The sequence below is a fragment of the Vigna unguiculata genome, chromosome 1, assembly GCF_037176805.1.
Source record: "Vigna unguiculata cultivar grain cowpea cultivar isolate G323 ecotype 2 chromosome 1, ASM3717680v1, whole genome shotgun sequence".
In the NCBI taxonomy this organism is placed as follows: Eukaryota; Viridiplantae; Streptophyta; class Magnoliopsida; order Fabales; family Fabaceae; genus Vigna; species Vigna unguiculata.
In genome coordinates, this window is record NC_140792.1 from 35,148,369 (window position 1) to 35,159,376 (window position 11,008).

Sequence of the window (11,008 nt, forward strand, 5' to 3'; positions counted from 1 at the left end):
TATTTTCGTAATCTGTCGTATATAATACGAGTATCACTCCACTTTTGCAGGAATGAATTAAATTATCCATCTCTCATATCTGTTTTCTCATTTCACTTGAAATCACACCAAAAGAACGCATTGAACCAACGAAATCCACGCTTCCAAATCCCTTCACAAATTGCTATCCCATCAAAGAAACACTGCTTAAGTCTTTTTGTTTATTATTGCTCGTGTATTGTAATATTACTAAATTTACCATTTTTGGGTTATTCCGAAGTATGATTTATAATGATTTGTAATATTACCAAATTCGCAATTTTTTGTTATCCTGGGTATGATTTATGATTTATAATCAAGATGATGGTACGGAACTGGAACTGTACAGCAACAAAAATAATAACAAAATAGCAGAAAAAAAAATTGTCGACCAAATAGTTTTCTTTTATTTTTTCAAATTAGAGATTAAACATTGCCTTTAGTATGACATTGATTAACACTTGGTATTAAACTGCCCATCCAATGTTGGAGTAGATAATCTACCTATCTTAGGACCGGCCCAGTAAAGGAGCATTGTCATCATATTAATATGAATAGGACTAATTTTTAGTTATTGTATTTATGTTCTATAATGGTACATATTAATACTATCAATTATTTTAATATATTATTAGTTTGAATATTCAAATATAATATTTTCTTAAATGAGATAATACATTGATAATTTGTTAGTCACTATCATGTTTATTTTAAAATTAACTTGAGTAAAAAATATTTTAATCTTGAAAAATTCAAATTACTATTCTCGTAATATATTCAGCATTTTCATCACAAGTTTAGTTTATATAAAACTAAATTGTCATTATACTACTTTTCTATATTTTTATTAAATTATTCGTATAAAAGAAGGATGTTAGTAACCACACAAAAAATAACAACAATTTTGTCTATATCTATCAATATGTATATAATATATTAATTAATTATACCACAAAATTTTCATCTATCTCTATTAATTTTTTACTCTGATTTATTTAAATTAAATAACGTCACTTCCTTTTCTCAGTAGTGTGGAATTCAAAACAAAGAAATGGGTTACATGGTTCACATTATCACGCGTGGAAAAGAGAAGCATATGTTTGAGAAAAACAGAAGCTACGAAGAGAGAACTAGTTTAAATATGGTCCCACCTCGGAAATACATTGTTGACTGAAAAGGTAGCTCGAGTTCTTGGAAAGTGTTGTGAAACTGGGGTTTTTCAATGTTCCTTTTCTTCTTGGTTGGAGAAAAGGAATTAGGAAGAAACTCACCATTTGTGAACTAAACAACCTCTTCACTCGTGTATATCATAGTACAACAGAAGCAACAAACAACACTGTATCATGCTCTAAAACTCAAAGGTTGCTGTTACACAGACACAAGTTCTCAATGCCACTGTTCCCGATCCTTGTCACAATCTTCCTCGCTCTCCCTGCGCTTTCCCTCTCCGATTCCTGTCCTCTCAACATCAGCCTCCTCCATTCGAGATCCTCATCGGACTCCAAGGCACGGTGGTGCGGTTACATCTTCAAATCCCTTCGTATTCTTCAATCCGATTACCTCCACCGCACCGGTTTCTTCCCTCCTTCCAACGCCTCCTTCTCCTGCTGGATCGCTCTCCAGAATCACACCGCCAATACGACATTCGTTCCTCCTGCAACCTCCATTCCTCTTCCCTTTCCCTCTCCTGCAACAACATCACCAACCAATCCCAATTCGAACACCATTTTCCTCTCTCAGCTCTTCAACCCATACGGAATACTTGTAACCAATCTCTCAACAGTGCCGCATCTTGTACTCTCTGCACCAACGCTTTGTCCAACTTGGATTCCCTCCTCCCGGACAATACCACTGATTGCAAGACTATTGCTTCTATCTATGCTGCTTCCTTCTCCGACCTGCAACACCCCGGAACTGCTGAGTGTCTGTTCAACGTTGGTTTTCCTTCTGGTAAGCGTCGTCGAACCATTCTTATTGCGGTTTTTTGTACGCTGGCCTTCTTCTTGTTGGTCTTTGGTGTTGTCTGGGCTTACTTTAGATTGAAGCAGAAGAAGAAGGATATTTGTAAAACTGAGATGGGTTTGGGTTCTGGGTTGGATTCTATGAACCAGAGTACTACTTTGATTAAGTTCAGTTTTGATGAGATTAAAAAGGCTACAAGGAATTTCTCCGGCGATAACATAATTGGGAAGGGGGCTTATGGGAATGTTTATAGAGGGGTTCTGTTTGATGGGACTCAGGTTGCATTGAAAAGGTTTAAGAATTGTTCTGTTGCTGGGGATCCTAGCTTCACTCATGAAGTTGAGGTTATTGCGAGCGTTAGGCATGTGAACCTTGTTGCCTTAAGAGGATATTGTACTGCCACTACTAATTTAGAGGGCCACCAGAGGATTATCGTCACTGATTTGATGGAGAATGGGAGCGTTCATGATCATTTATTTGGTTCTGCTAAGCAGAAACTGAGTTGGCCAATTCGTCAAAAGATTGCTCTAGGCACTGCTAGGGGGTTGGCTTATTTGCACTACGGGGCTCAACCTTCCATCATCCATAGGGATATTAAAGCTAGTAACATACTTCTGGACCGCAAATTTGAAGCGAAAGTAGCAGATTTTGGGTTAGCGAAGTTCAAACCTGAGGGAATGACGCATATGAGCACTAGAGTGGCTGGAACCATGGGGTATGTTGCACCTGAGTATGCTTTGTATGGACAGTTAACTGAGAGAAGTGATGTGTTCAGTTTTGGGGTTGTGCTTCTTGAGCTTTTGAGTGGGAAAAGGGCTCTTCAAATTGACACTGATGGGAAACCCTCTGCAGTCACTGACTTTGCTTGGTCATTGGTTAGGAATGGTAGAGCTTTGGATGTTATTGAAGATGCTATGCCAGAACTTGGTCCAGTAGACATTCTTGAGAAGTATGTTTTTGTTGCTGTACTATGTTGTCATCCACAACTATATGCTAGGCCAACGATGGACCAGGTTGTTAAAATGTTAGAGACGGAGGAATCAGTGTCCTCATTAATTGAACAGCCACTGTCTTGTATTGCTGGGAGGATTCATACTGAGAAATCTGTGTAGTAAATGGGAGATTCAGAGCTGATTCAACCAGTTAGCTTAGCAGCACATTGTAAAGTTTTCACATTCCTATTTTAAGCAAGGAAGTGGCCATTGAGACCTGGTTAATCTGAGTTGATTTCTATTGTAAATGGTGTAATAGCATAGAGGGGACTGTGTTCTATTATTTAGATATGCAGAAAAGAATATAGAATATGATGGAACATCATCATTCAATACTGTTGTTTAGTAACATTTTTCATCCTCTGAATTTGGATGAAAGGGGGATGGATTAGAAAATTTGAGTTCTTAGGATGTTTTTGGACTTGATCCTTTGGGATCTAAAGTTGTGGGGTATTTACTTCTGAGCAAGTTTGAAATCTATCTTAATTCAATTATTGCCTCATTAATTATGATTTTAGCTTTTTTTTCTTAAGAATAATTATTAAGTGATGATGTGAATTGTCAGAAAATATTAACTGACAAATGATATATGCAAAAAGGTTTAAATAACGATGAATTTATTTTTCTTTTATTTTACGGTCGTATTTCACCTGCTTTCCCTTTTCTGTAATTTAGGCATGGAAGAACTAATTGATGAGAAAAAAAATAATGTTATAGAAAAACTTGTAAGCTAAAATTTGTTGTATTCTTTTTAAGCTGTTTTACACTTCAACAGGAACGGGTATTTTTTATACTACATGTAACAGGAACGGGTATTTTTTATACTCACATGTTAACGAGGCGGGTACGAATACTCTAATTATAGTATTCTTTTTAAGCTAAAATTTATCTCATGCCAATGCACAACCAACCAATTGAGTCATGCATCATTTTATACCAATACATCAATTTCAGTCTCATTACATCCTTTAAAACATGCATAATATTATACTTTAAGCTTTAAAAGTAAATCAATCAATCATGGAAGTAACCAAATAATTCAAAATCAATCTGCTGTCAATCTCACTCAAATACTTTAAGCTTTAAAAGCTCTCGCTTTGGGCGAGATTGCAAATAGGGAGCACTGCATGTTTCTAGAGTGTTCGCTTAAGTGAGACCTCCTCTCCTGAGCAAGACTTCCCCTCACTCAAAACTGGAGCCCGTCGCCTGAACGACAACTCAAGCAGGAACTTGGGAGAGTTTATGCTATTCTCACCCAGGCAAGACTTGCTCGCTTGGACGAAAACAACAGGTTCCTCTCCTTGCTCACGCATGCAGCCTCAAACACCAACCCAGAAACACCACAAGATATTTTCACACCCACTCTAGCATCATTCAAGCACCAAGAAAATAAAACATACAAAAGAACGAATAAAATATCTTAAAAACATGAAACTGTAGCTTCCCTTACTTGGATAGATGCTAGCAAACAAAAACAAGCACCAAAGAAATGAGCACCACAACTCTAGGAACAAATTGTGAGCTAAAAATATTGACACCAGAACGAAAACAAGGTTACGAAGATGAACCCTAGACAGAACCATGACAACAGAGCTGGAAAGGAGCAAAGAAAGGGTTGAGGTTCAACTTATGTGGAAGAAATGAGCTCAGACAGCTCAAATAAGGACGTTTTGCTAGCTTGGGGAATGAACTTGCTCAAATCCTAGCAGAACCTCTATTGAAGAAAAAGAGAGAGTAAAGGAGAGGAATTGTCTTGCTAAAAAGAAAACATAATAAAATGGTAAGTGAAAATGAGTGGAAGGGGTTTAGGGTACTAAGTGGGCATCGGATACAACTCAAAAGGCCAAGCCCTATATATATAAAACAAAAAGAAAATGTCCTTTAGATAATTTTTTATTTTATTGTTTAAAATATTTTTAGTTTAATTTGTTATTTAAATTTAAAAAAATCAAAAATAAAAATATTTTAATATATATATATATATATATATATATTTTCAATTTGTATTAATTATTTATTTATGCTCTTCTATTTTTGTTTTCTTTTTTATTTTACAAAGAATAATAGAAATCATGTAAGCATCGGTTCTGTGACTGCATTTAGATCTGGATCTGAATTCTGATCATGATTGATGATAAGTGTGTCTATTAAGTAAATAAATAAAGCTTGGTTATGGTTTTTTAGGATTTGTTTTCAAAACGGTATATTTGAGAAAAGATATGGTTCAATCATTTAATACAATTCAAACCTAATTTCCATTAATAATGAATAATTTAATACAATTAAGTCGCAATTTATATTTTTTTTTATCAAAGGTAATAAATAAGTAATTGGTAATGTTTAATTTTGAGTAATTAATATATTTTTATTTTTTATTAATATTTAATAATAATAAATATAATCCATATTAGCCGTATTTTACATTATTTTTTTTTATCAAAGGTAATAAATAAGTAATTGGTAATGTTTAATTTTGAGTAATTAATATATTTTTATTTTTTATTAATATTTAATAATAATAAATATAATCCATATTAGCCGTATTTTACATTGATGTAAAATACCCATTGCTTATAAAGATATATTTTTAATTTGAGAGAGTAAAAGTAAAACTTTTTAAAGATAAAAATGTATATTCAACCAATTAAAGTCTAAAATAAAATTATAAATTTGTGAGAAAAATCAAATAGACTGGAAATATCCTATTTGTAATTCTTTTTCACGTGGCTATGTACTCCCGTAACTTTTTCTTGACTGCCAAAAATATCCAAAGAACTTAAATGATTACTGGAAAACCGTAATCGACTGTGACATCGCGTCACACTTGTCCTCAAGAATTCAGATGAAGACATGACATTTCTTTTCTCATGAATGAATGAAGTTAGTTTCCCAAGTCACTGTCTCTTTCAACGAGAAAATTAAACAAAACATCAAGTTAAAGCGGCACTCAATTATTGTCAAGATGTATACAGCCTAAAGATACGATTTTCCAAATTTTTATGATGAATTTCGTACGCTTGATCGGTAGGTTTAACTCCCACGTACCTCCAAAAGAGACACCACATCTTAATTCAAGTTCTTCGATTTAAGTGCCATTTTTGTGTGGGACAGTGCTTGCTGTCATTTAACTTCTACCCCTCATGTTAATAAGGGGAAAAAAGTTCCATAACAGAATGATCACATGCGTGTTTTCTTTCCCTATATATGAACCAAGGAGTTGAACTAGGAAGTGATCAGGGACAGAAGTGAACATGGCGATTAAAGAAGATGTGGAGGATGGTACGCAGAGGGGAATAAGAGAGCCACTTGTTGAAGCAACCAAAGGGCATCCATGGATGGTTTACTTCAGTACATTTGTTGCTGTCTGGGGATCTTATGAATTCGGGACATGTGTAGGTGTTTGGTTTATAGTTGAACTCTCTGTGGCACAAATAACATTTCTCATTACCAGTAACGAGGATGTTGTAAAGTTGAAATACAGAGAGGAAGCACTTAAAGTTTAACTCACTGTGTTTCTCTGTGTAATGATTACTATTCTTTTTTCAGGTTGGATATTCATCTCCCACTCAAAATGCTATCACAAGGGATCTCAATCTGTCTTTGGCAGAGGTATATCTGTAGTTATTCACACTTTAGGATTAGTGAAATAAATTGAGAGTGATAAACTAATGATATGCTTAAGGATGGCCAAGGAATGAATATTTAAAAACAGTAGATGATCAAATGTCTTGAATGTGTCACTGATATAATGACTGGTTTCAAAGAAAAAAAATCTGTACTCATGTACTCATAAATATGTACAATTTTCTATCAAGCTATGTCAGTGATCTAAAATCTTTGACTGGCCGAAAAGTTCGGAAAATTTTGTAGTTGCAACAAGAAACTTATCATTATAATGTACTCAAATATACTCCCTTTGCTTGATGGATTTTGATGTCTATGGTAGCAAACTGAACCTGGATTTGATCTTGTTTTCTTTGGATTTTTGTTCATTGACCGTATGCAGTACTCCTTGTTTGGTTCCATCTTGTCTTTTGGGGCAATGGTTGGTGCAATAACTTCTGGACCTATTGCTGATTATATTGGACGTAAAGGGGTAAGTTCAGAGAAATTGTGATAGTAGTTTGGGATTAACTTGTTAACTATTTTTATTTCGGGTTTCCAAGGTGTGAAAAGGTTGATTTCCGAATATGCAGGCAATGAGAGTGTCAAGTGTTTTCTGTGTTGGAGGGTGGCTTATGATTTACTTCGCCGAGGTTCTTACACTAAACTTGTACCATGTTTTGCCATAACTGTTCTACGAGGATTATAATTTATAACCCTAACACAACTTTGATTTTTTCCTTTTATACAGGGACCAGTGCCTTTGGACATTGCGAGGATAGCAACAGGGTATGGAATGGGAGTTTTTTCGTATGTGGTTGGTTCTACTCACCCAAAACTTAATTCACAGAATTTCATTTCAGACACTTGCATGTTCAAATTATTAAAAACTGACCATATACGTGATGTATTGTCAAGGTTCCTGTCTTTATAGCAGAAATTGCACCAAAAGAACTCCGTGGGACTCTGACTACCTTAAATCAGGTGGATTTCTTAGACAATAGTTGTGACTTTGGAATCATTGCTTCCACATATATTTCTCTTCACAACATAATGAACTGATTGAATCTGTTTTACACATTATGAAATAAAAGTAACAAAGACATCTAAGTTCTGTTTAAATTGCCCCTTGCAGTTCATGATTGTTTCTGGTGTGTCAGCGTCATTCATAATTGGAAATGTACTTCCATGGAGGATTTTAGCTTTAACTGGTGAGTCTTCCCTATTTGAGGAACAGAAAAAGGTTGAGTAAAGCATCATAGTGTGGAGCCACTATGACACTATATGACTTAAGTAGTGCATGAGACTTTGAAAGTACCCTCCTTACAAGCTAATTTTGTGGCATCAAGTTATGCCAAATCCAAATTCAAGGAATCATAAAATTAGAAATTAAATAAACTTTTCTGGATAACTAATCAAGTGTTTGTACTTGAAGGCATCGTTCCCGCTGCTATATTGCTTTTGGGTCTGTTTTTTATTCCGGAGTCTCCGAGATGGCTGGTAAGAAATTATTTTAACTATGCATGTTCTTTAAGAGTGGTTTGCATAACATCAAGAGTAAAAGCCAAACAATTATTGCAGGCCAAGAGAGGACGTCAAAAAGATTTTATGTCAGCACTGCAAGTTCTTCGTGGAAAAGATACTGATATATCTGAGGAGGCAGAGGAAATTCAGGTTCCTTTACTGTTGCTGGTTTTAGATATAAATGATTCTGTGACTTTGCTTCAAAGTGAGATCTTAAAGACAAAGCATTCGTAATGCATTGGTCATTGCCACACAGGACTATATAACTACATTGGAGCAGCTTCCAAAATCCAATCTGCTAGAATTGTTTCATAGAAGATATTTGCGTTCTTTAACTGTAAGTATAACTCTCATCATTCTAACTTTTGAATGAAACATGATTGATTTCTTTTTCGTTTTGGATAACTCCTCTAAAATGTCACTTCACTTTCTTTAAGGATGTGTTTGAAAATGAGCTCATTCAAAATTTTCATCTTCTCATTTTTATGAACCTATGCAACACAGATTGGAATAGGCCTTATGATCTGCCAGCAGCTTGGCGGCATCAATGGTGTTAGCTTTTATGTCAGCAGTATTTTTGAGCAAGCAGGTACGTGCTAATCACCATTTCCATTAACCTATAACTCACTTCCACATTTCCCATGAAACATTCAACTTTATAATATTTTGGCAATGAGTATTTCTGGATTTTATGTCAGGATTTTCTCCTGCCATTGGGACAATATCATATGCCTGCCTTCAGGTTCGTAATTTCAACTCAATCACTAGCTCATGTAAAATCAGATATTGTTTTGCGAAAATCAACTCAATTTTTCCTCTTGTAGGTTGTGGTCACAGGTCTTGGAGCAGCCTTCATAGATAAAGCTGGAAGGAAGCCCCTACTTCTGGTTAAATTCAACGACCAAACAATTTAATTTATCTTCAAACTTTTTCTTTTTAAGGTTCTTTTGTGCATAACATTCTTATTGTTTTTTCTTGGTCACATTTTAGTTATCCGGATCAGGATTGGTGGCAGGATGCATATTTGCAGCAGTTGCATTCTATCTCAAGGTATACCTTTCAACATGGAACCCTAAAACTTCTGGTTTTTAATCTGATAATTATGTAAATTATAGGTTCACGAGGTGGGTGTTGCAGCAGTTCCAGCACTTGCAGTCACAGGCGTACTGGTATGAGCATTACCATTTCACTTGCAGTCACAGAATAATGCTGCTATAATATTCTTCTCCATTTCACATTATTCTTTCTTTTGTTGATATTAGGTCTACATAGGATCATTTTCCATAGGAATGGGAGCAATTCCATGGGTTTTGATGTCTGAGGTGCTTACCTATTCTCTACTTATAAAAATTCATTTTTGTTTCTGGAATCAGCAAGACTTAATTTTTAGCAAAAACTTACTCAAATGTTACCTTCGGTTACAGATATTTCCGGTGAATATTAAAGGGGTGGCAGGAAGCGTGGCCACATTGACGAACTGGTTTGGTTCATGGTTATGCTCCTACACTTTCAACTTCCTCATCAGCTGGAGCTCCTATGGTAAATAAATACAAGTCCTTTTTTTCTTTTTTTCAGATTTAGTTCAAATATTGAAGTTCATGAGAATTATAGAACCAATGAATTTGAAGAATTCCCTTCTGTGTACGATTTGCAGGTACATTCATTCTTTTTGCAGCAATTAATGTATTGGCTATATTATTTATTATTGTTGTGGTGCCGGAAACGAAGGGCAAGAGCTTGGAACAATTACAAGCAGCCATTAATTCATAGGAAGCAGGAGTTTGGTGATTTGCAAAACAGTGTGAAAAGTTTAACGATTGAATCATCACTAGGCATATATTATTTATGGGTATGTTTCATTCTGTAATGACGATTGAATTTGTTCTCATTATTGGTTCTTAATGCCAGTGATTCAGAAAATAAATTCCAGACATTAGTTAAAGTTTTCCCGTTGCATTTTAGCTCCGCAAGGAACACAGCAAAATCTAGCATTAAAAATAACATGTCAAATTTATTTTAAAGACTTGGGTCAGTAATAATTAATTTACAAGATAAAGTTAAGAAAATATTTACTCAATATCTTTCTCGTATAAATTACCTTTTTTAGATTTTTTGAAGTTTTTATATGAAGATCAAAACACATTTAACATTTAGATTTATAAAGTTAAAAAATAAATCCCAAGGTCCTTCATATAATTTATTTTTTTATATAAAATATATTTTCAAAATCCAAGATCCAAAAGTAGTATCTGACTTTTCTTACATATATATTGAGTGGAAGGTGAAGGAAATTTCGTACAACACTATTTCATTCTTAGATGTGAAAGTTATGATATGGATAACAATAATGCAAAGTTATTTAAGAGATAGACTTATAATAAGTATGATAAATACGCTGAAGGAAAATCTTGACCCAAATAAAAATTTCAAAGTAAAGAAACAGTTCAATGTTAGAATCATGGAATCCCCGTTGACAAAAATGTTAAGGTTGATAAAAGAAAAAATATTAAATTAAATAAAGACGTAATTAAAAAAGAAAAATGAGAGTTACATACAATAAAGGAATAAAAAATCAAATATTAAAAGATAATCAAATTTGAAATTTCAAATATATATATATATATATATATATATATATATATATATATATATATATATATATATATATATATATATATATATATATATATATATATATATATAGAAAGTAAAGAGAAATGTCGAGAATAGTTGCATAATATTTTCTTAAAATTAATTTTAAGATTCTTTTTTAACTTTTTTAATATATTTTATATAAATATAAAAATATATTTAATCATTATTAGATTTAAAAAATTAAAATTAAGATATTATTAATATTTAATATTATATTACATTATAAATAATAATTCACAAAGTTATCCAAATAA

At 33.6% G+C, this 11,008-nt stretch overlaps 1 protein-coding gene and 1 pseudogene across 1 annotated transcript; both read left to right on the plus strand.

The window, feature by feature from the left end:
- The first annotated feature begins 1,370 nt into the window (after window positions 1-1,370).
- LOC114194863 (putative LRR receptor-like serine/threonine-protein kinase RKF3 pseudogene) lies at window positions 1,371-3,478 on the plus strand (annotated as a pseudogene).
- Window positions 3,479-6,127: 2,649 nt separating this feature from the next.
- On the plus strand, window positions 6,128-10,041 carry LOC114178891 (sugar transporter ERD6-like 7). The gene is made up of 18 exons (XM_028065037.2): window positions 6,128-6,364; window positions 6,519-6,581; window positions 6,979-7,068; window positions 7,169-7,228; window positions 7,327-7,392; window positions 7,494-7,559; window positions 7,711-7,786; window positions 8,011-8,075; window positions 8,157-8,249; window positions 8,356-8,436; window positions 8,604-8,688; window positions 8,798-8,841; window positions 8,924-8,986; window positions 9,090-9,149; window positions 9,215-9,268; window positions 9,362-9,421; window positions 9,524-9,638; window positions 9,754-10,041. The coding sequence occupies exons 1-18, from the start codon at window positions 6,224-6,226 to the stop codon at window positions 9,867-9,869; spliced, it is 1,398 nt and encodes a 465-aa protein (XP_027920838.1). The 5' UTR covers window positions 6,128-6,223; the 3' UTR covers window positions 9,870-10,041.
- Window positions 10,042-11,008: the final 967 nt, after the last annotated feature.

Excerpts from the sequence above, each read along its gene's own strand:
- LOC114178891 (XM_028065037.2), top strand. The coding sequence starts at position 6,224 with ATGGCGATTAAAGAAGATGTGGAGGATGGTACGCAGAGGGGAATAAGA. Across the intron at positions 8,842-8,923 it reads TATCATATGCCTGCCTTCAG|GTTGTGGTCACAGGTCTTGG; the intron begins GTTCGTAATTTC and ends TTCCTCTTGTAG. Across the intron at positions 9,269-9,361 it reads TTGCAGTCACAGGCGTACTG|GTCTACATAGGATCATTTTC; the intron begins GTATGAGCATTA and ends TGTTGATATTAG.